Source organism: Babylonia areolata, chromosome 31 (assembly GCF_041734735.1).
Source record: "Babylonia areolata isolate BAREFJ2019XMU chromosome 31, ASM4173473v1, whole genome shotgun sequence".
Lineage (NCBI taxonomy): Eukaryota > Metazoa > Mollusca > Gastropoda > Neogastropoda > Buccinidae > Babylonia > Babylonia areolata.
Window position 1 is genome coordinate 28,504,808 of NC_134906.1, and position 23,355 is coordinate 28,528,162.

Consider the following 23,355-nt stretch of genomic DNA (forward strand, 5'->3'; position numbering starts at 1 on the left):
GGGGTTGGGGGGAAACATGATGATGATGATATGGATACAGACATCACTACACATGTACCCTCTAGTGGAGTGATGGCCTAGAGGTAACGCGTCCGCCTAGGAAGCGAGAGAATCTGAGCACGCTGGTTCGAATCTCGGTTCAGCCGCCGATATTTTCTCCCCCTCCACTAGACCTTGAGTGGTGGTCTGGACGCTAGTCATTCGGATGAGACGATAAACCGAGGTCCCGTGTGCAGCATGCACTTAGCGCACGTAAAAGAACCCATGGCAACAAAAGGGTTGTTCCTGGCAAAATTCTGTTGAAAAATCCACATCGATAGGAAAAACAAATAAAACTGCATGCAGGAAAAAAAAAAAAAAAAAAAGGGTGGCGCTGTAATTTAGCGACGCGCTCTCCCTGGGGAGAGCAGCCCGAATTTCACACAGAGAAATCTGTTGTGATAAAAAGAAATACAAATAAAAATTATACAGTGCCTATGGCGGCCGCAACAGCCAAGTGGTCAAAGCGTTGAACTTTCAAACTGAGCGTCCTGGGATCGAATCTCGGTACCAGCACCTGGTGGGTTAAGATGGAGATTTTTTTCCGATATTTCCAACATATGTGCAGACTTGCTTGTGCCTGAACCCCCTTTGTGTGTATATATGCAAGCAAAAGATCAAATATGCACGTTCCTGTAATCCATGTCAGCGTTCGGTGGGCTATGGAAACAAGAACATACCCAGCATGCACATCCCTGAAAACAGTTCAAACTAATCCTTTTTTGTTGTTGCATGTTTCCCTTTTGCTAATACAGACATACATGTACATATGTGCACGCACACACACGAACATATGCATGAAAGCATGCACACACACATGCACACACACTAACATTACACATCTAATGTCACTCAAAGTGAAAAGACATCAAATTAAAGGGGGAAAAAAAAGAAAGAAAAAAAAAAGAACTACCCCTGTGTCTGTCAAGTTTCTCAGTTTCTGTGGATAATTTTGAGATGTTTTTGCACTTGTTTTCTGTGTGTGTGTGTGTGTGTGTGTGTGTGTGTGTGTGTGTGACATTTGCAGTTTACAAACAACTGTGGCTTATGTGCGAATAAATTCCCAGTTGTTGTTTTTTTGTTAAAGTCAAGGAATATGAATATATATATATATATGAAGATGCGCCAAATAGCTCAATTTTTACAGCATTCCCCAGTAAGAGGAAGAACTATTTTCCATCAAACACAACAAAGACACACAGACAGACAGACAGCATGGCCAGGACAAGGGCAGCGGCCTACTCACGGCGATAATGTCCAGGGTGTTGTCGCAGACCTTCCGGATCTCAGAGTTCTTGTCGTGCATCAGGTCTATCAGGTAGGCCGGCGCCTCTGTGCACCCAGTTAAGGAGCAGCCTCCCACAGTGACAGCCATCAGGTTGCACAACACTTCTTCGCTTTTCAGGTTCTCAAGGTGTCACTGCATTGTGGGACAACTCCCTGTACACCACACCACATCTGCTAGGCAGCCGCCTGACCAGCAGCATAACCAAACACCCTGGTCAAGCACTGAGCGCGTGCATATGTATTTGTGGAACTGGTGATCAGAGTGGACTTCTTCAAAACAATGCTGCCAGAGGACAACACTCTCGTTGCCATGGGTTCTTTTTCAGTGCGCCTAGTGCGTGCTGCACACGGGACCTCGGGTTTATCGTCTCAACTGAAAGACTAGACGCTCACTTTGATTTTCCGGTCAAACCTGGGAGGAGGAAGGGCCAGAGAGGGACTGTAACCCACACCCTCATGGTCACTGTATTGGCAGAGAAGCGTCTTTAGCACCCGTCACCTTCCTTCTGACAACAGGAAACAATGATATCAATGCACACAACGCATCCGCACAAGTGTGAAAACGAAAAAAAAACCTGTCAAGTTTAATTCCCACAGCCTTTTACAGCCATGAGGGCAGTGGACTCCAACCCACAGTGTCCAGGGCTGGGAACAGGAAGGCGGGGCCCAGTCCTCTCCTTGCCCTGTGTTAACCTTCCCCAGCCCTAGTCCTTTTACAGCCATGAGGGCAGTGGACTCCAACCCACAGTGTCCAGGGCTGGGAACAGGAAGGCGGGGCCCAGTCCTCTCCTTGCCCTGTGTTAACCTTCCCCAGCCCTAGTCCTTTTACAGCCATGAGGGCAGTGGACTCCAACCCACAGTGTCCAGGGCTGGGAACAGGAAGGTGGGGCCCAGTCCTCTCCTTGCCCTGTGTTAACCTTCCCCAGCCCTAGTCCTTTTACAGCCATGAGGGCAGTGGACTCCAACCCACAGTGTCCAGGGCTGGGAACAGGAAGGCGGGGCCCAGTCCTCTCCTTGCCCTGTGTTAACCTTCCCCAGCCCTAGTCCTTTTACAGCCATGAGGGCAGTGGACTCCAACCCACAGTGTCCAGGGCTGGGAACAGGAAGGTGGGGCCCAGTCCTCTCCTTGCCCTGTGTTAACCTTCCCCAGTCCTAGTCCTTTTACAGCCATGAGGGCAGTGGACTCCAACCCACAGTGTCCAGGGCTGGGAACAGGAAGGTGGGGCCCAGTCCTCTCCTTGCCCTGTGTTAACCTTCCCCAGCCCAGGTCAAGGAGCCATTCACACCTGGGTGGAGCGAGGACAATCAACCTCGTAACCTTACCATCAGGGCTGGATGCAACAATGCAAAGGAACCACAACCTAAAACTCGTCTTATCCGTTAAAAAACAAAAACAGAACAACACAATGACAAAAAGCGTCACACATAACCGCCCCGTGTCAACGAACTACCACACAAAACAAAGAGGATACGTGTGTCCTTGATGATGATCTCCCTTGTGGCCTCGTGGAAAATCATCTGGTAGAACACGTAGATGATCTGACACACCACCTCGTCATCCTCCTGTTTGGCTGCAACACACAACACACAGACATCACTACACGTGTACCCTACTGCAACACACAACACACAGACATCACTACATGTGTACTCTACTGCAACACACAACAACAGACATCACTACACGTGTACCCTACTGCAACACACAACACACAGACATCACTACACGTGTACCCTACTGCAACACACAACACACAGACATCACTACACGTGTACCCCACTGCAACACACAGACATCACTACATGTGTACTCTACTGCAACACACAACACACAGACATCACTACACGTGTACCCTACTGCAACACACAACACACAGACATCACTACACGTGTACCCCACTGCAACACACAACACACAGACATCACTACACATGTACTCTACTGCAACACACAACACACAGACATCACTACATGAGTACTCTACTGCAACACACAACACACAGACATCACTACACATGTACCCTACTCAGTACTGCAACACACAACACACAGACATCACTACACGTGTACTCTACTGCAACACACAACACACAGACATCACTACACATGTACTCTGCTGCAACACACAGACATCACTACACGAGTACTCTACTGCAACACACAACACACAGACATCACTACACGTGTACCCCACTGCAACACACAAACATCACTACACATGTACCCCACTGCAACACACAACACACAGACATCACTACACATGTACCCCACTGCAACACACAACACACAGACATCACTACACATGTACCCTACTGCAACACACAACACATAGACATCACTACATGTGTACTCTACTGCACCACACAACACACAGACATCACTACACGAGTACCCTACTGCAACACATAGACATCACTACACGAGTACTCTACTGCAACACACAGACATCACTATACGAGTACCCTACTGCAACACACAACACACAGACATCACTACACGTGTACCCCACTGTAACACACAAACATCACTACACATGTACCCCACTGCAACACACAACACACAGACATCACTACACGTGTACCCCACTGCAACACGCAGACATCACTACACATGTACCCCACTGCAACACACAACACACAGACATCACTACACATGTACCCCACTGCAACACACAACACACAGACATCACTACACATGTACCCCACTGCAACACACAACACACAGACATCACTACACGTGTACCCCACTGCAACACACAGACATCACTACACGTGTACCCCACTGTAAGGACTGACCGTTGAGCAGTTCAATCAACAGGTGGATGATGTTGCTGTCGGCCAGCAGCCTGGCACAGGCGTCGTCACTGCACACGGTGCCCACCAGGATCACTATCTCCAGGACCCAGTCATCGTCCGCCGCTCCTGCTCACCACAGGGGTACATTCCCTTCTGTTTCAACTTGTTTCATTTTATTTTGTGTGATAATTACGACGACTGCCTCCACCACCCACTCGTTGCCAGCAGCTCTTGATAATCACAGATATACTGTGGGTTTTTTTTGGGTTTTTTTAAACACTTTTGAGTGATAATGATAGCAGACAATGACTGTCTCCACCACCCAGACATTGTCAGCTGCTCCTGATAATCACAGATACACTGTGTTTTTAAAAAAAACTTTTAAAAAATAATTTTGAGAGATAATGATAGCAGACAATGACTACCTCCACCACCCAGACGTTGTCAGCTGCTCCTGATAATCACAGATACACTGTGTTTTTAAAAAAAACTTTTAAAAAATAATTTTGAGAGATAATGATAGCAGACAATGACTACCTCCACCACCCAGACGTTGTCAGCAGTTCCTGATAACCACAGATACATTGTTTTGTTTTATCTAATTTTGAGTGATAATGATAGCAGACAATGACTATCTCCAACCACCCAGTCGTCACCTGCCACTCCAGATAATTACAATTATTTGCTTAATTCAATTCCGTCCTATATTATTTCAGACCTGTGCACCCCTCAGCTAACCTTTTCAGTACTGTCAGCACAGTCTTCAGTATTTTTCGCTGGCTTTCAGTATTTCATCACATTCGATCAATACTGACCATTGCTTGCTCTCTCTCTCTCTCCCCCCCCCATGCTCTCTCCCACTCTCTTATCAAAGAACAAGAGGCAAGGCCTTCAAGACTCACTTGTGATACACTTAAAAAATAAAAAAAAATCCAAGCTTTTTATGTATTGAGTATAATTTCAAAATGTAATGTTTAAGATGAGAAAGATCAGTTTAAAGCAAATTAAGTCCCCTTGCATTAATTACAGAGTAATTTCCCTTTTTTTACTATCTGCACCAAAACGTTTGCAAAATAAATAAAACTTCCATGCTTAGCAAAAAAAGTTCCTGTTTGAACAAAAAATGATAATAATGACCGCTCTTGTTGTTGGGTCAGAATATCAGATCAAAGTGCCAAGTTTAGAGAATACAAAAAATATAAATATAAAAGTAAATGCAGTTTGCATATAATTAGGCTTCATTTTTTTTTTTTTTGTGCCCATCCCAGAGGTGCAATATTGTTTTAAACAAGATGACTGGAAAGAACTGAATTTTTCCTATTTTTATGCCTAATTTGGTGTCAACTGACAAAGTAGTTGCAGAGAAAATGTCAATGTTAAAGTTCACCACGGACACAGACACACACACAGACAACCGAACACCGGGTTAAAACATAGACTCACTTTGTTTACACAAGTGAGTCAAAAATGCTTATCTTGCAATATCCAATAACAAAAAAAATTTTTTTTGATTCTAGATTGTTGAGAAACTGGATCTTGGTTTATGAAACCAGATTTCTGTATTTCTCTTCTTTTTTTTCAGGGACCAAAAGTGAAAAATACAGGGGGTGCACAGGTCTGTCATCTAATCTTTATTTTATTTTTTGTGATATTGATAGCAGACAATGACAATCTCCAGCACTTAGTTGTCATCTGCCACCCCTGAAAATCACACAAACCGTAAAAGAAAACTTACATAATTATTTTTATAATGATAGCAGACGATGGCAAGGACAAAGGTGGCAGAATGGTTAAGACAATTATCTGCCAATGCTGAGTCCATAAGGGTCCAGGTTTGAATCCTACTCTCATACTTTTTCCCCCAAGTTTGACCAGATAATCTAAGTTGAGCATCTAGTCATTTGGATGAGATGATAAACTGAGGTCCTGTGTGCAGCACGCATTTTGATGCACTGAAAAAGAACCCATGGCAACAAAAGTGTTGTCCTCTGGCAAGATTCTGTAGAAGAAATTCACTCTGACAGGTGGTAATCATATATTATGCATGCACTCAAGGCTCAAGCGTGTTGGGTTACACTGCTGGTCAGGCATCCGCCACTAGCAGAAGTGGTGTAGTGTATATGGATTTGATGATGACAATGATGATGATGATGATGATGATATGGATACTTATATAGCGCCCATCCTCAGTCTGAGACCAAACTCTAAGCACTTTACAAACACAAAGTCATTTGCACAACAGGCTGCCTACCTGGGTAGATCTGACTGACGACTGCCACTGGGCGCTCATCATTCATTTCCTGTGTCATCCAATCAGGTTTCAGTCACACATATACTCAGACAGACATGTAACAGTCTATGTGCAGGCAGCCATACTCCGTTTGCTGAGTATGTTCTGACATGGATTACAGGATCTTTAATGTGCATATCTGATCTTCTGTGTGCGTATACACACGAAGGGAGTTCAGGCACAAACAGGTCTGCACATATGCTGACCTGGGAGATCGGAAAAATCTCCACCCTCTACCCACCAGACGCCGTTACCAAGATTCAAACCCGGGACCCTCAGACTGAAAGTCCAACGTGTTAGCCACTCGGCTACTGCGTCCGTCAAGCACAATGGCGCCCCCTGGAGAAGCAGAAACAGAAAGAGAGGGAGGACTGACCGGGCTGCAGCTTGGACTTAATCCAGGGGATCATGTCGTACTCCTTGAGGATCAGCTCGTAGTCCAGGTCTGGGATGGTCAGGTTGGCCAGAATGCCCAGACACTCCAGGGCAAAGTCGTCACTGTCTCCAGTCAGGATGGCCGAGCACAGGTCGCTGATGTAGTCCTGGGGACACATGACATTGTATTATTGTATTGTATTATTGTATTGTAAGTCGTCACTGTCTCCAGTCAGGATGGCCGAGCACAGGTCGCTGATGTAGTCCTGGGGACACATGACATTGTATTATTGTATTGTATTATTGTATTGTAAGTCGTCACTGTCTCCAGTCAGGATGGCCGAGCACAGGTCGCTGATGTAGTCCTGGGGACACATGACATTGTATTATTGTATTGTACTGTACTGTATTGTAAGTCGTCACTGTCTCCAGTCAGGATGGCCGAGCACAGGTCGCTGATGTAGTCCTGGGGACACATGACACATTGTATTGTATTGTATTGTATTATTGTATTGTATTGTACTGTATTGCATTGTATTGTATTGTATTGTAAGTCGTCACTGTCTCCAGTCAGGATGGCCGAGCACAGGTCGCTGATGTAGTCCTGGGGACACATGACATATTGTATTATTGTATTGTGCTGTATTGTATTATTGTATTGTACTGTACTGTATTGTATTGTACTGTATTGTATTGTAAGTCGCCACTGTTCCCAGTCAGGATGGCCAAGCACAGGTCGCTGATGTAGTCCTGTGGACACACAGCACGATGTATTGTTGTATAATAATTAATATTGTATTGTACTGTATTGTAAATCATCACTGTTCCCTGTCAGGATGGCCAAGCACAGGTCCCTTATGTAGTCCTGTGTCCACACAGCCCATGCATCATCAAGCATGCATTCATGCATGCATGCAGGCACACACACACACTGGGAACACACACACACACCAACCCATTGATATATCCATACACACATACACCCATACATGTATGCACATACATATCCCACTGCCCCCCCTCCCCTCCCTTCACCCCCCCTGTCCACCCCCCCCCCCAACAAACCGTACAATGAACAGGTTCTTGATGTCACCCTCATACTACATCCGCCCCCCCCCCCACCCCCCCCAACAAACCGTACAATGAAGAGGTTCTTGATGTCACCCTCATACTACCCCCCCCCCCCCCCCCAACCATCATCCCCCCTGCCTCCCCCTTCCCCCACCCCCCCCTCCACACCCACCCAACGTACAATAAACAGGTTCTTGATGTCACCCTCATACTACATCCGCCCCCCCCCCACCCCCAACAAACCGTACAATGAAGAGGTTCTTGATGTCACCCTCATACTACCCCCCCCCCCCCCCCCCCAACCATCATCCCCCCTGCCTCCCCCTTCCCCACCCCTCCACACCCACCCAACATACAATAAACAGGTTCTTGATGTCTCCCTCATACTACACCCCCCCACACACACACACCTCCCCCCCCCCCCAACGTGCAATACACAGGTTCTTGATGTCTCCCTCATACTACACCTCCCCCCCCATCATCCCCCCTGCCTCCCCCCCAAACCCACCCAACGTACAGTAAACAGGTTCTTGATGTCTCCCTCATACTACACCCCCCCCCCCCCTATCATCCCCCCTGCCTTCCCTCCCCCCCCCACACACCCCCTCCCCAACGTACAATAAACAGGTTCTTGATGTCTCCCTCATACTACACCCCCCCCCCCCCCCCTATCATCCCCCCTGCCTTCCCTCCCCCCCCCACACACCCCCTCCCCAACGTACAATAAACAGGTTCTTGATGTCACCCTCATACTACACCCCCCCCCCCCCCTATCATCCCCCCTGCCTTCCCTCCCCCCCCCCCCCACACCCCTCCTCCCCAACGTACAATAAACAGGTTCTTGATGTCACCCTCATACTACACCCCCCCCCCACCCCCCTATCATCCCCCCTGCCTTCCCTCCCCCCCCCCCACACCCCTCCTCCCCAACGTACAATAAACCGGTTCTTGATGTCTCCCTCATACTACACCTCCCCCCACACCTCCCCCCTGCCTTCCCTCCTCCCCCCCCTCTACATCCACCCAACATACTATAAACAGGTTCTTGATGTCACCCTCATACTACACCCCCCCCCCCATCATCCCCCCTCCCCCCTCCACCCAACGTACAATAACAGGTTCTTGATGTCTCCCTCATACTACACCCCCCCCCCCTATCATCCCCCCTGCCTTCCCCCCCCCCCCCCCAGGTTCTTGATGTCACCCTCATACTACACCCCCCCCCCACCCCCCAGGTTCTTGATGTCACCCTCATACTACACCCCCCTCCCCCACCCCCCAGGTTCTTGATGTCACACTCATACTACACCCCCCCCCCCCCACCTTCCCTCCCCCCTACACCCCCCCAACGTACAATAAACAGGTTCTTGATGTCTCCCTCGTGCTGGGAGACGTTGCGGACCATCTTCATGACGAAGGCGTCGTGGAACTTGAAGGCTCGCTTCATCAGCACCTTGAGGCCCGAGCCCTCGCAGATGAGGGCCGCTGTGCGCCGGTTGGCCGCCAGGTTGATGCACAGCGCCAGCAGCTCCAGCTCCGGCTGCTCCGGACTCTCCAGCAGCATCTTCATCACCTGAAACATCGTCGTCATCACTGGTTCATTGATACTGTCACTGTCATCATCTACAACATCATCATCATCACTGTTGATTGATACTGTCATTGTCATCACCTGCAACATCATCGTTCCTGGTTCATTAATACTGTCATTGTCTGTCATTGTCATCACCTGCAACATTGTTATCATTACTGTTGACTGATACTGTCATTGTCATCGTCATCACCTGCAACATCATCGTTCCTGGTTCATTAATACTGTCATTGTCTGTCATTGTCATTGTAATCACCTGCAACATTGTTATCATTACTGTTGACTGATACTGTCATTGTCATCGTCATCACTCTCAACACTGTCATCATCACTGTTGACTGATACCGTCATTGTCATTGTCATCACCTGCAACATCATCATCGTTCCTGGTTCATTAATACTGTCATTGTCTGTCACTGTCATTGTCATCGTCATCACCCTCAACATTGTCATCATCACTGTTGATTGACACTGTCATTGTCATTGTCATCACCTGCAACACTGTCATCATCACTGTTGATTGATACTGTCATTGTCATCACCCTCAACATTGTCATCATCACTGTTGATTGACACTGTCATTGTCATTGTCATCACCTGCAACACTGTCATCATCACTGTTGATTGATACTGTCATTAGCATCATCATCACCTGCAAGATTGTCATCATAACTGTTGATTGATACCATCATTGGCATTGTCATCACCTGCAACACTGTCATCATCACTGTTGATTGATACTGTCATTAGCATCATCATCACCTGCAAGATTGTCATCATAACTGTTGATTGATACCATCATTGGCATTGTCATCACCTGCAACACTGTCATCATCACTGTTGATTGATACTGTCATTAGCATCATCATCACCTGCAAGATTGTCATCATAACTGTTGATTGATACCATCATTGGCATTGTCATCACCTGCAACATTGTCATCATCACTGTTGACTGATCCTGTCATGGGCATCGTCATCACCTGCAAGATTGTCATCACCTGCAACACTGTCATCATCACTGTTGATTGATACTGTCATTGTCATCACCTGCAACACTGTCATCATCACTGTTGATTGATACTGTCATTAGCATCATCATCACCTGCAAGATTGTCATCATAACTGTTGATTGATACCATCATTGGCATTGTCATCACCTGCAACACTGTCATCATCACTGTTGATTGATACTGTCATTAGCATCATCATCACCTGCAAGATTGTCATCATAACTGTTGATTGATACCATCATTGGCATTGTCATCACCTGCAACATTGTCATCATCACTGTTGACTGATCCTGTCATGGGCATCGTCATCACCTGTAAGATTGTCATCATCACTGTTGATTGATACTGTCATTGTCATCGTCATCACCTGCAACACTGTCATCATCACTGTTGACTGATTCCGTCATTGGCATTGTCATCACCTGCAACACTGTCATCATCACTGTTGATTGATACTGTCATTGTCATCGTCATCACCTGCAAGATTGTCATCATCAGTTGACTGATACCGTCATTGGCATCGTCATCACCTGCAATACTGTCATCATCACTGTTGATTGATACTGTCATTGTCATCGTCATCACTTGCAACACTGTCATCATCAGTTGACTGATACCGTCTTTGGCATCATCATCACCTGCAACACTGTCATCATCACTGTTGATTGATACTGTCATTGGCATCGTCATCACCTGCAACATTGTCATCATAACTGTTAATTGATACTGTCATTGGCATCGTCATCACCTGCAACATTGTCATCATAACTGTTAATCAGATTGATACCATCATTGTCATCGTCATCACCTGCAAGACTGTCATCATCACTGTTGACTGATACTGTCATTGGCATCGTCATCACCTGCAACATCATCATCGTTCCTGGTTCATTAATACTGTCACTGTCTGTCACTGTCATTGTCATCATCATCACCCTCAACATTGTCATCATCACTGTTGACTGATACTGTCATTGACATCGTCATCACCTGCAACATTGTCATCATAACTGTTGACTGATACCGTCGTTGTCATTGTCATCACCTGCAACATCATCATCGTTCCTGGTTCATTAATACTGTCATTGTCTGTCACTGTCATTGTCATCATCATCACCCTCAACATTGTCATCATCACTGTTGACTGATACTGTCGTTGTCATTGTCATCACCTGCAACATCATCATTGTTCCTGGTTCATTAATACTGTCATTGTCTGTCACTGTCATTGTCATCACCTGCAAGACTGTCATCATCACTGTTGACTGATACTGTCATTGGCATCGTCATCACCTGCAAGATTGTCATCATCAGTTGACTGATACCGTCACTGGCATCGTCATCACCTGCAAGATTGTCACCATCACTGTTGATCAGATTGATACTGTCACTGGCATTGTCATCACCTGCAAGATTGTCATCATCACTGTTGACTGATACCGTCATTGTCATCGTCATCACCTGCAAGATTGTCATCATCACTGTTGATTGATACTGTCATTGACATCGTCATCATCTGCAACATCATCATCATCACTGTTGACTGATACCGTCATTGGCATCGTCATCATCTGCAACATTGTCATCATCACTGTTGACTGATACCGTCATTGGCATCGTCATCACCTGCAAGATTGTCATCATAAGTGTTGACTGATACTGTCATGGGCATCGTCATCACCCTCAACACTGTCATTGTCACTGTTGATCAGATTGATACTGTCATTGGCATCGTCATCACCTGCAACATTGTCATCATCACTGTTGATTGATACCGTCACTGGCATCACTTTAACTCACTCAGTACGGCCAGTCCTCTCTTCTCCTCTACACAGACCCCTCGGATGTCCAGTGGGTGTCTGAATGACCCAACCTTTAGCTTCCGTCGTCAGAACTGTGGTATTCTTTGTCAACATTCACCTCTTCAGTAAAAGAGCCTTCCGCTTGCAATATTCTGATGGTAGTAATTGGGGTGAAACGCTGTTAACCGTCGTCTCTTTCGCCGTTCGTATGGAGAGAGTTAAACACTGTCATCGTCAGTATTTTCTCCCCCTCCGTTAAGCTCAAGTGACGGCCTAGACACCAATCTTTTGGATGAGACGAAAAAGCAAAGTCACATCCGCAGCATGCGCCTGGCACAGGTAAAAGATCCCACGGAAAACAAGAGGGGGTTGTCCCTGTCAAAATTCTGAAGAAAAAATCCACTCTCATGTGCATGTGACTGCGTGCTCACAAATGAAGCCTGAATGAACGACACAGGAAATGGATGACGGGTACCTACAGGCAGTCATCAGTCCGATCTACCCAGGTAGGCGTCATGTTTGCAAAGAGTTCAGAGTTAGGTCTCTGACCAAGGATAGGTGCTGAAGTTAGGCATCATGTTATACAATTGTTTGCAAAGAGTTCAGAGTTAGGTCTCTGACCAAGGATAGGTGCTGAAGTTAGGCATCATGTTATACAATTGTTTGCAAAGAGTCAGAGTTAGGTCTCTGACCAAGGATAGGTGATCTATAAGTATCCATATCAGTCAATACCAATAGACGTCAGAGAAAGAAGCAGACAACTGACCATGGGTATGCAGTCGGTGTAGGTGAACATGGACTTGGCCTTGTCGTCCAGGGAAACGTGGTACAAAATACACAGCACTATCAGCTTGTGGTTCTCATTGTCTGGAAAACATCACACACACACACACAATGTCTTCTCCTCTTCATCATTATCACTACAATATAATATAATATCATATAATATAATACAATATAAAAACATGTCCCCCCCCCCCCCCACATACCTTTCTTCACTATCTTCTGTTCTTCATCGTAATTACTTCTTCTTCGTTCGTGGACTGCAACTCCAATGTTCACTCGCATGTACACGAGTGGAGTGGGCTTTTACGTGTATGACTGTTTTTACCCTGCCGTGTAGGCAGCCATACTCCGTTGTTTCAAAAACACTTGTTCTTCTTCTTCTTGCATCATTTCAGTGGCATCGTTCCTACACTGCCCGTTCCACAATCCCCTGTTCACAGCCACACTCGGGCTGGCCTGTCGCGGTCCCAGCGCCCACAATTCACAGACAGCAATCGATGTTAACTCACTCGGGACGACAAGTTTTCTCCCTTGCTTTTCCCCACAGACGGCCCATTTGTAAGGGTTTGGAAAAAAATTACAAAAAATACAAAATACAGTGTAAGAAAATGAAACTTTCAGAACCGGTTTAGTACGTGTTGAGCTATTACATAAAAAAAAAATCAAATTTCTTATCTTATTTTTACAGTTTTGCCATATGTAGAAAATACTGCCAATTTTTCACCCCGAATCACCATACCCATGCTCGCTTTCTGCATTAAATTCGCTTTCTTTTTTGTCATCATCCACCTCTTTAATGTCCGACCCTTCAGTTTGAGCATTCCTTCGTCCGGAGACAGTTAAGTCTCCAGGAGGCCACACAACACAGGAGACCCTGCACTGCTGTGGAGTCAAATCAGTAGTGCTGGTTCTGATGCAACGTACTTAGGACCCCACCTACTAAGCCCCCTTCTGATGACAATAATCGCTTAGCTGTAGAGCCAGACTGAGCGAGCATCTGCCCCCAGTGGAGACCGTCACCACGTCCCTCCAACGACAGTCTCCCATGAATCTGCTGACACCCCCAGAGTGGAGACCGTCACCACGTCCCTCCAACGACAGTCTCCCATGAATCTGCTGACACCCCCAGAGTGGAGACAGTCACCACATCCCTCCAACGACAGTCTCCCATGAATCTGCTGACACCCCCAGAGTGGAGACCATCACCACGTCCCTCCAACGACAGTCTCCCATGAATCTGCTGACACCCCCAGAGTGGAGACCATCACCACGTCCCTCCAACGACAGTCTCCCATGAATCTGCTGACACCCCCAGAGTGGAGACCATCACCACGTCCCTCCAATGAGAGTCTCCCATGAATATGCTGACACTTAAAGACACTGACAGGTCTCACACCAAGCACAGAAGTAGAGGAAGATTGAAACTGTGGTCACCATGAGAGCAGGGAATGACAGCCCATAGAATTTGGAACTTTTTTTAAAAATGATGAAGCTTCTTCTACGTGTCTCCATATTGTTCAGTTGACATTTTTGTTTCCGTAGGTGTCCAACGTGCCCCTCCCTATTTGTCATCCTGTCTGTCTATCTTTTTTCCTCCTGTCTGTCTATCTCTATCTTTTTTTCTCCCAGTTTGTTTTTGTATGCGGCTTATACTACTACTACTACTACTACTAATAGTAATAATTATAATAACAGTAGAATGTACATTCAAAGCACTTTATAATACCACATCAGCCATATGCAAACCACAGCCAACCCACCACACACACATACACACACACACCCACTCTCTCACACACACACACAAACCATCGTTAAAATAACCCAACCACACACACACACACACACACAAACCATCATTAAAATAACCCAACCACACACACAAACCATCATTAAAATAACCCAACCACACACACACACACAGACACAGACACAGACACACACACCACCACCACCACCAACCCACACCCTGGCACTCACTGAGCAGGCCAACCAGGCGGGGCAGCAGTCCAAACTTGATCATCTTGCTGCGCTGGTCGGCGTCAAAGGACAGGTTGAGCAGCAGCCGCAGGGAGATGTGCAGGAGGTCCTCGTGGTCACAGGGGATCAGCTTCACCATCTTCTCGATGATATTCAGCTCCGCCTGTCACACACCATCACTTTCTACTTTCACTTTCAGACTCTTAACGATGGTGTGTGTGTGTGTGTGTGTGTGTGTGTGGTTGGGTTATATTGTAAGCAGAGAGGCGCAGTGGAAGCGTGCTGGGCCCATAACCCAGAGGTCCGTGGATCGAAACCACACTCTGCTAAATTTTTCCTGACTAAGCGCGTGTGTGTGTGTGTGTGGTTGGGTTATTTTAACGATGGTGTGTGTGTGTGTGTGGTTGGGTTATACTGTGAGCAGAGTGGCGCAGTGGAAGCGTGCTGGGCCCATAACCCAGAGGTCCATGGATCGAAACCACGCTCTGCTAAATTTTTCCTGACTAAGCGTGTTGGGTTACGCTGCTGGTCAGGCATCTGCTTGGCAGATGTGGTGTAGCGTATATGGATTTGTCCGAACGCAGTGACGCCTCCTTGAGCTACTCAGACTCTCAGTGAAACCTGACCCAACCACACTTTCACTTTCACACTCTCTCAGCCTGACACACCCACCATTTCAACTGCACTATCACTATCACACTCTCAACAAAGCATCACTGCATTTGGACAAAACTAAATATGCTATACCACATCTGCGGTGCAGATGCCTGTGTATTTGTGTACTTCAGCATAACCCAACATACTTATCAGGCATTGAGTGTATGCTTGTGAATTATATATATATATATATATATATATATATATAGAGAGAGAGAGAGAGAGAGAGAGAGAGAGAGAGAGAGATGTGTGTGTGTGTGTGTGTTTTTCGTTCTTTATCTTTTTCATCTCTCATATGTCTTTATTGTTCCCATCTCTCCAAAACAGCATAACAATCCTAAACACACAGGTGTAGTCTCGGAATTCATCCAAAAAAAATCTGAACAGAAGCAAAGAGATCGCTAGATGGACCAAGGAGGAACCAGTCTTCGTTCAAACAACCCCCCCTCCCCTCCCCCTCCCCCCAAAAAACCAACTCAGGCAAATTCATGGGCCATCCAATCTTATATAGTGTCTACGAGGATAATAATGCTTTTAAAATAAAGCATCTTATGCTTTGATGAGCGGGAAACATGCGACAGAGAGAGGGAGAGGGAGAGAGAGACAGACAAGACAAGACAAGGCAAAATTCTTTATTTTCGAAGTATGCTTGTATATTTGTATGCCTATCAATTCTTCTACACAGCACTTTTGTTGCCTTGGGTTCTCTTTCAGCGCGCCAAGTGCATGCTGCACATGGGACCTCTGTTTATCATCTCATCCACATCATGAGACACTGGGTTTGACTTTCCAGTCACACTTTGGAAGAAAGCTCTAAGCACAAAGTGGGTTATGGAAACACGAACCTACCCAGCATGCACACCCCTTGAAAACAGAGAGAGGTTGCCTGCATGGCAGAGTAAATAATGGATATCACATGTCTGGGTGAATGTGTGTGTGTGTGTGTGTGTGTGTGTGTGTGTGTGTGTGTGTGTGTGTGTGAGTGTGAGTGTGTGTGTGTGTGTGTGTGTGTGTGTGTGTGTGTGTGTGTGTGTGTGTGTGTGCATGCACATGACTGAAACCTGACTGAATGACACAGGAAACGAATGATGAGCACCCAATGACAGTTGTGACTGTGTCAGTCACTTCTAACCCAGGCAGACAGCCTGTTGTGCAAATGACTCCATGTTTGTAAAACACTAAGAGCTTGATCTATTACTGAGGAATGGTGCTACATAAGTTATAAGTACTTATCAACAATCTGCCCCATCCTATCTCTGTGACTACCTTCACCTCTACACTCCATCTCGCTCTCTACGATCGGCTTCGGATCCACTCTGTTTACACATACCCAGATTCAAAAGCTCGGCAGCTGGCAGCTGTTCTTTCTCTGTCTCTGGACCTTGCATTTTGGAATGAACTTTCTTTTTCACTTCGTCAGGTCTTCAGCTATTTCAAGTCTGGCCTTAAAACTCACCTCCTCCCTCCCCCCCGTCTCTTCCTTGTCTTCAGTTTCTCCAGTTTTAGAGTTATACATGGGTGTGAATGACTTGTGTGAAAGCGCTTTGATTTCTCTCCGCACAAGATTCAGCGCTATATAAATATTAGCATTATCATCATCATCATTTAACACAACAAGCGGGTTACCATTTCCTGCTTGTTCTCGATAAAGATGCTGAGCTTCTTGAGGAAGGAGACGACGAGGATGAGCAGCTCAAAGTTGTCGCGGTCCAGCGACTCCACCAGCATGCGCACCACCCCCTTGTTCCGCATCTTCATCTCCACCTTCAGGTCCTCAGCCAGGTTCAGCAACAGGTAGAAGGCCACTGGAACCGTTACATGCAACACGCACCCGTCACACACGCGTATTGTGCACGTCTCACGTGGAGTGATGGCCTAGAGGTAACGCGTCCGCCTAGGAAGCGAGAGAATCTGAGCGCGCTGGTTCGAATCATGGCTCAGCCGCCGATATTTTCTCCCCCTCCACAAGACCTTGATGGTGGTCTGGACGCTAGTCATTCGGATGAGATGATAAACCGAGGTCCCGTGTGCAGCATGCACTTAGCGCACGTAAAAGAACCCACGGCAACAAAAGGGTTGTTCCTGGCCAAATTATGTAGAAAAATCAACGTCAATAGGAAAAACAAATAAAACTGCACACAGGAAAAAAATACAAAAAAAATGGGTGGCGCTGTAGTGTAGAGACGCGCTCTCCCTGGCGAGAGCAGCATGAATTTCACACAGAGAAATCTGCTGTGATAAAAAGAAATACAAATACAAAATCTCCACCTTACACACTCACAGACATACAGGTCACTTACATATCTTACACGTCACTTCATGTTAAGCATGGTTACACCAACATACACACACACACACACATACACACACTTACAGACATACATGTTACTTCATAAATAAATGTCTCTTGTTTATCATGCACATCACTGCACATTATGCAAGGTTACGTACCAGCAGACACACATACATACATACATGTTACTTTCATATCTTACATGTCACTTCATGTCAAGTATGATTATGCCAACATACGCACACTTAGAGACATGCGTGTCACTTACATATCACAAACATCACTGCACCTTACACAGGATTGTACCAACACGCACACAAACACTTACAGACATACATGTCACATATCTTACATGCCACTTCATGTGAAGCATGGTTATACCAACATACACATGCTCACATACACACACTTACAGACTACACACACTTACGTACATACATACACTTACAGGCATAAACACGCTTTCAGACATACATGTCACTTACATATCTTACATGTCACTTCATATTCAGCACAATTATACCAACATACACACACTTACAGACTACACACACTTACAGACATACACACACACTTACAGAAATACACATCACTAATATATCATGCACATCACTTCACATTATGCACAGTTACACAAACGTACACACACCTACAGACTTATATGTCACTTACATAGCACGCGCATCACTTCACATTATGCAGGGTTACACTAACATACACACACTTACAGACATACATGTCACTTAGATATTTTTGTATTTGTATTTGTATCTCTTTTTATCACAACAGATTGCTCTGTGTGAAATTCGGGCTGCTCTCCCCAGGGAGAGCGCGTCGCTACACGACAGCGCCACCCTTTTTTTTTTCCATATTTTTTCCTGCGTGCATATTGATTTGTTTTTCCTATCGAAGTGGGTTTTTCTGCAGAATTTTGCCAAGAACAACCCTTTTGTTGCTGTGGGTTCTTTTACATGCGCTAAGTGCATGCTGCACACGGGACCTCGGTTTATCGTCTCATCCGAATGACTAGCGTCCAGACCACCACTCAAGGTCTAGTGGAGGGGGGGAAAATTATCGGCGGCCGAGCCGTGATTCGAACCAGCGCGCTCAGATTCTCTCGCTTCCAAGGCGGACGCGTTACCTCTAGGCCATCACTCCACATCATTAACTACTATCACTATTATAAGACTATGCTGTCAGTGAATTCCCGTTGCAAAGGACAAACCATTGATCATACAGCTCTTGCTTTCGCTGTTGGCCCAGCTGTGGGCTCATGTCAATCTGTGATCTAAGCTGAGAGTCCATCAGTATATATCCACAGCTACCCACCTCTCAGAAGCTGCTCCTGCTTCCTGATCAGGCTGTCGTATTTCTTCAGGCTCTTGTCGTAGTCGTCTCGCAGCTTGCTGCTGTTCTTGTCCGCTTCAGGTGGGAAGGGGTTAAAGCGTCAATAATTGTTCACATTCAAATATTATTATTACTACTACCTTTTTCTATATTATAATTATTATTTATTTATTTATTTATTTATTTGTTTATGTAAGCTTATCTATTATTTATTCACATTTTTTTTTTAATATATATATTTTTTTTTTTTAATAATATTTTTTTTTTTTAGCCTGACTAAGCGCGTTGGGTTACGCTGCTGGTCAGGCATCTGCTCGGCAGATGTGGTGTAGCGTATATGGTTTTGTCCGAACGCAGTGACGCCTCCTTGAGCTACTGAAACTGAAACTCACATTCAAAGAATTTCCTAAATGCCCACGATATACCAAAATAACATGATCTAAACGGCATTATCACCTCGGATACCATAATAGATTTATCACGCTAAAAAAAAAAAAAAAAAAAAAAAAAAAAAAAAAAAAAAAAAAAAGTTTAAATATTAATTTTTGAATGCCATTGGTAGACGAGCTAGAGCGTTTTGAGTACTAAATCACTCTCGACATGAACATGCTTTGTTTGATTCTGCTTTTATGTCTTTCTTTTTCTCCATAACCTGAAGCTTAATAATATCATAATACAGTACATATTTAAACGATTTTTAATCTTTTAAAATAATCTATCTTTTCATTATTCTTCATCTACTTATTATTTTCAAGTATTGTATCACAAGTGAGTCTTGAAGACCTTGCCTCTCTTGTTATTTCTTCAAGTTTGGACTGACTAGTGACTGATATGGATAATTATATTGCACCTATTCTCCGCCACAGACCAGTCTCCTGGTGCTTCACAAGACATGGAGTAATTTGCACGACAGGCTGTCTACCTAGGGAGAGCCATATCAGAGCTGCCTGCCGGCACTCATCATTCGTTTCCTGTGTCATTCGGTCAAGCTTTGCACACACTCACACACACACACACACACTCACACACACACACAACCACACACACACATGCAACAACACACACACACAACCACACACACACACATACAACTACACATGTATACACACAACCACACACAAAGAAAATGTACAACTACACACACGCAACCACACACACACACCCCACCCCACACACACACATCAGAAGCAGAAAGGATATCAGCTCTCTTCTTCTTCTGCAGCTCCTCCATCCACATCTTCTGTTTCTTCAGCTCATGCTCCACGATGGTCATGCACAGGGCTCCGATCTGCAGAAGACCCAGCACACAGTCAACATCCGTACCATCCACACCAACACACAGTCAACATCCACACCCACACACAGTCAACATCCACACCCACACACAACATCCGTACCATCCACACCCACACACAGTCAACATCCATATCATCCACACCCACACACAGTCAACATCCATACCATCCACACCCACACACAGTCAACATCCATATCATCCACACCCACACACAGTCAACATCCACACCCACACACAGTCAACATCCACACCCACACACAGTCAACATCCACACCCACACACAGTCAACACCCACACACAGTCAACATCCGTACCATCCACACCCACACACAGTCAACATCCACACCCACACACAGTCAACATCCATACCATCCTCACCCACACACAGTCAACATCCACACACACAGTCAACATCCACACCCACACACAGTCAACATCCACACCCACACACAGTCAACATCCACACCCACACACAGTCAACATCCACACCCACACACAGTCAACATCCATACCATCCACACCCACACACAGTCAACATCCACACCCACACACAGTCAACATCCATACCATCCACACCCACACACAGTCAACATCCACACCCACACACAGTCAACATCCACACCCACACTGGGAACTGGGAGAAGGAGAAGCAGAAGGAGAAGAAGAGGATGAAGACAAAGCATACGAAAAAGAAAGAAGAAGATGGAGAAGAAAATCAAGAGCAAGAAGAAGACCACCATGAAGTGCAAGATGATGCCACGGAACTGAGAGAAAGAGGAGAAGCAGAAGAAGAAGACGAAGGAGAAGACGACGACGAAGCAGAAGGAGAAGCAGCAGAAGAAGAAGAAGATGACAACGAAGGAGAAGAAGAAGAAGAAACAGGAGAAGACGAAGACCAAGACGAAAAAAGAAGTGGTAGCAGCAGTAGTACTGGTAGTGGCAGTGGTAGTAGTAGTAGTAGCAGTAGTAGTGGAAGAAGAAGGAGACGATGAAGAAGACGATGACAAAGAACAAGAAGAAGAAAAAAAGAAAGAAGACAAAGAAGAAGAAGACTACCTTGAAGTGCAAGATGACGCCACGGTACTTGGGAAAGGAGGAGAAACAGAAGAAGGAGATGATGAAGGAGAAGCAGAAGGAGGAGATGATGAAGGAGAAACAGCAGAAGAAGGAGATGATGAAGGAGAAACAGAAGAAGGAGATGATGAAGGAGAAGCAGAAGAAGGAGATGATGAAGGTGAAGCAGAAGAAGGAGATGAAGGAGAAGCAGAAGGAGGAGATGATGAAGGAGAAGCAGAAGAAGGAGATGATGAAGGAGAAACAGCAGAAGAAGGAGATGATGAAGGAGAAACAGAAGAAGGAGATGATGAAGGTGAAGCAGAAGAAGGAGATGATGAAGGTGAAGCAGAAGGAGATGAAGGAGAAGCAGGAGGAGATGATGAAGGAGAAGCAGAAGAAGGAGATGATGAAGGTGAAGCAGAAGGAGATGAAGGAGAAGCAGAAGGAGGAGATGATGAAGGAGAAGCAGAAGAAGGAGATGATGAAGGAGAAACAGCAGAAGAAGGAGATGATGAAGGAGAAACAGAAGAAGGAGATGATGAAGGAGAAACAGAAGAAGGAGATGATGAAGAAGGAGATGATGAAGGAGAAGCAGAAGAAGGAGATGATGAAGGAGAAGCAGAAGAAGGAGATGATGAAGGAGAAACAGAAGAAGGAGATGATGAAGAAGGAGATGATGAAGGAGAAGCAGAAGAAGGAGATGATGAAGGAGAAGCAGAAGAAGGAGATGATGAAGGAGAAGCAGCAGAAGAAGAAGACAATGAGGAAGAAGAAGAAGAAGGAGAAGACGACGACGAAGCGGAAGAAGGAGAAGAAGAAAAAGAAGATGACAACGAAGGAGGAGGAGGAGAAGAAGAAGAAGAAGAAGAAGACAAAGAAGAAGTAGATGACAACGAAAAAGAAGATGACAAAGAACAAAAAGAAGACGACGACGAAGCGGAAGAAGGAGAAGAAGAAAAAGAAGATGACAACGAAGAAGGAGGAGGAGAAGAAGAAGACAAAGAAGTAGATGATGACGGAAAAGAAGATGACAAAGAACAAAAAGAAGACGACGACGAAGAAGAAGAAGACTACCTTGAAGTGCAGTATGACGCCATGGAACTGGGAGAAGGAGGAGAAGCAGAAGAAGACGTAGATGATGTTAGTGGCCAGATCCGTGCTGCGCTTCCAGTCCTCACGCAGCAGCCGTACCAGGGCGCTCACCACCGTTTCTGACACACACACACACACACAATCATACATACATATATCATGATGTGAGTACTTTATATACCGCCTATCCTCAGTCAGAGACCAAGATAGAGCGCTTTACAAACACAGTCATTTGCACAACAGGCTACCTACCTGGGTACAGCCAACTGACAGCTGCTACTGGGCGCTCATCATTTGTTTCCTATGTCATTCAATCATGTTTCAGTTACACATACACGCACACTCATACAGACATGTAACATTTTATGTATATGACCGTTTTTTTTTCATTTACTCCACCATATAGGCAGCCATACTCCATTTTTAGTGGTGTGCGTGCTTGGTGTGTTCTTGTTTCCATAACCCACCGAACACTGATATAGATTGCAGGGTCTTTAACAAGCGTACATGTATTTGATCTTCTACTTGCGTATACACACGAATAGGATTCAGACACTAAGTAGGTCTGCACATGATTATGTTGAC

General features: G+C 45.5%; 1 protein-coding gene across 1 annotated transcript in view; it reads right to left on the bottom strand.

Moving 5' to 3' along the window:
• The window catches only part of LOC143276091 (kinesin-associated protein 3-like), a 50,492-nt gene that overhangs the window by 20,356 nt on the left and 6,781 nt on the right, over positions 1–23,355 (bottom strand). The window contains exons 5-15 of the mRNA XM_076580483.1: positions 22,753–22,889; positions 20,526–20,613; positions 19,308–19,406; positions 17,312–17,490; positions 15,029–15,191; positions 13,029–13,129; positions 9,212–9,430; positions 6,788–6,953; positions 4,122–4,247; positions 2,799–2,897; positions 1,286–1,371 (exon numbers count right to left, since the gene is read on the bottom strand). Of these exons, the coding sequence (XP_076436598.1) occupies positions 1,286–1,371; positions 2,799–2,897; positions 4,122–4,247; positions 6,788–6,953; positions 9,212–9,430; positions 13,029–13,129; positions 15,029–15,191; positions 17,312–17,490; positions 19,308–19,406; positions 20,526–20,613; positions 22,753–22,889 (1,463 nt within the window). The remainder of the gene's footprint in view (positions 1–1,285; positions 1,372–2,798; positions 2,898–4,121; positions 4,248–6,787; positions 6,954–9,211; positions 9,431–13,028; positions 13,130–15,028; positions 15,192–17,311; positions 17,491–19,307; positions 19,407–20,525; positions 20,614–22,752; positions 22,890–23,355) is intronic.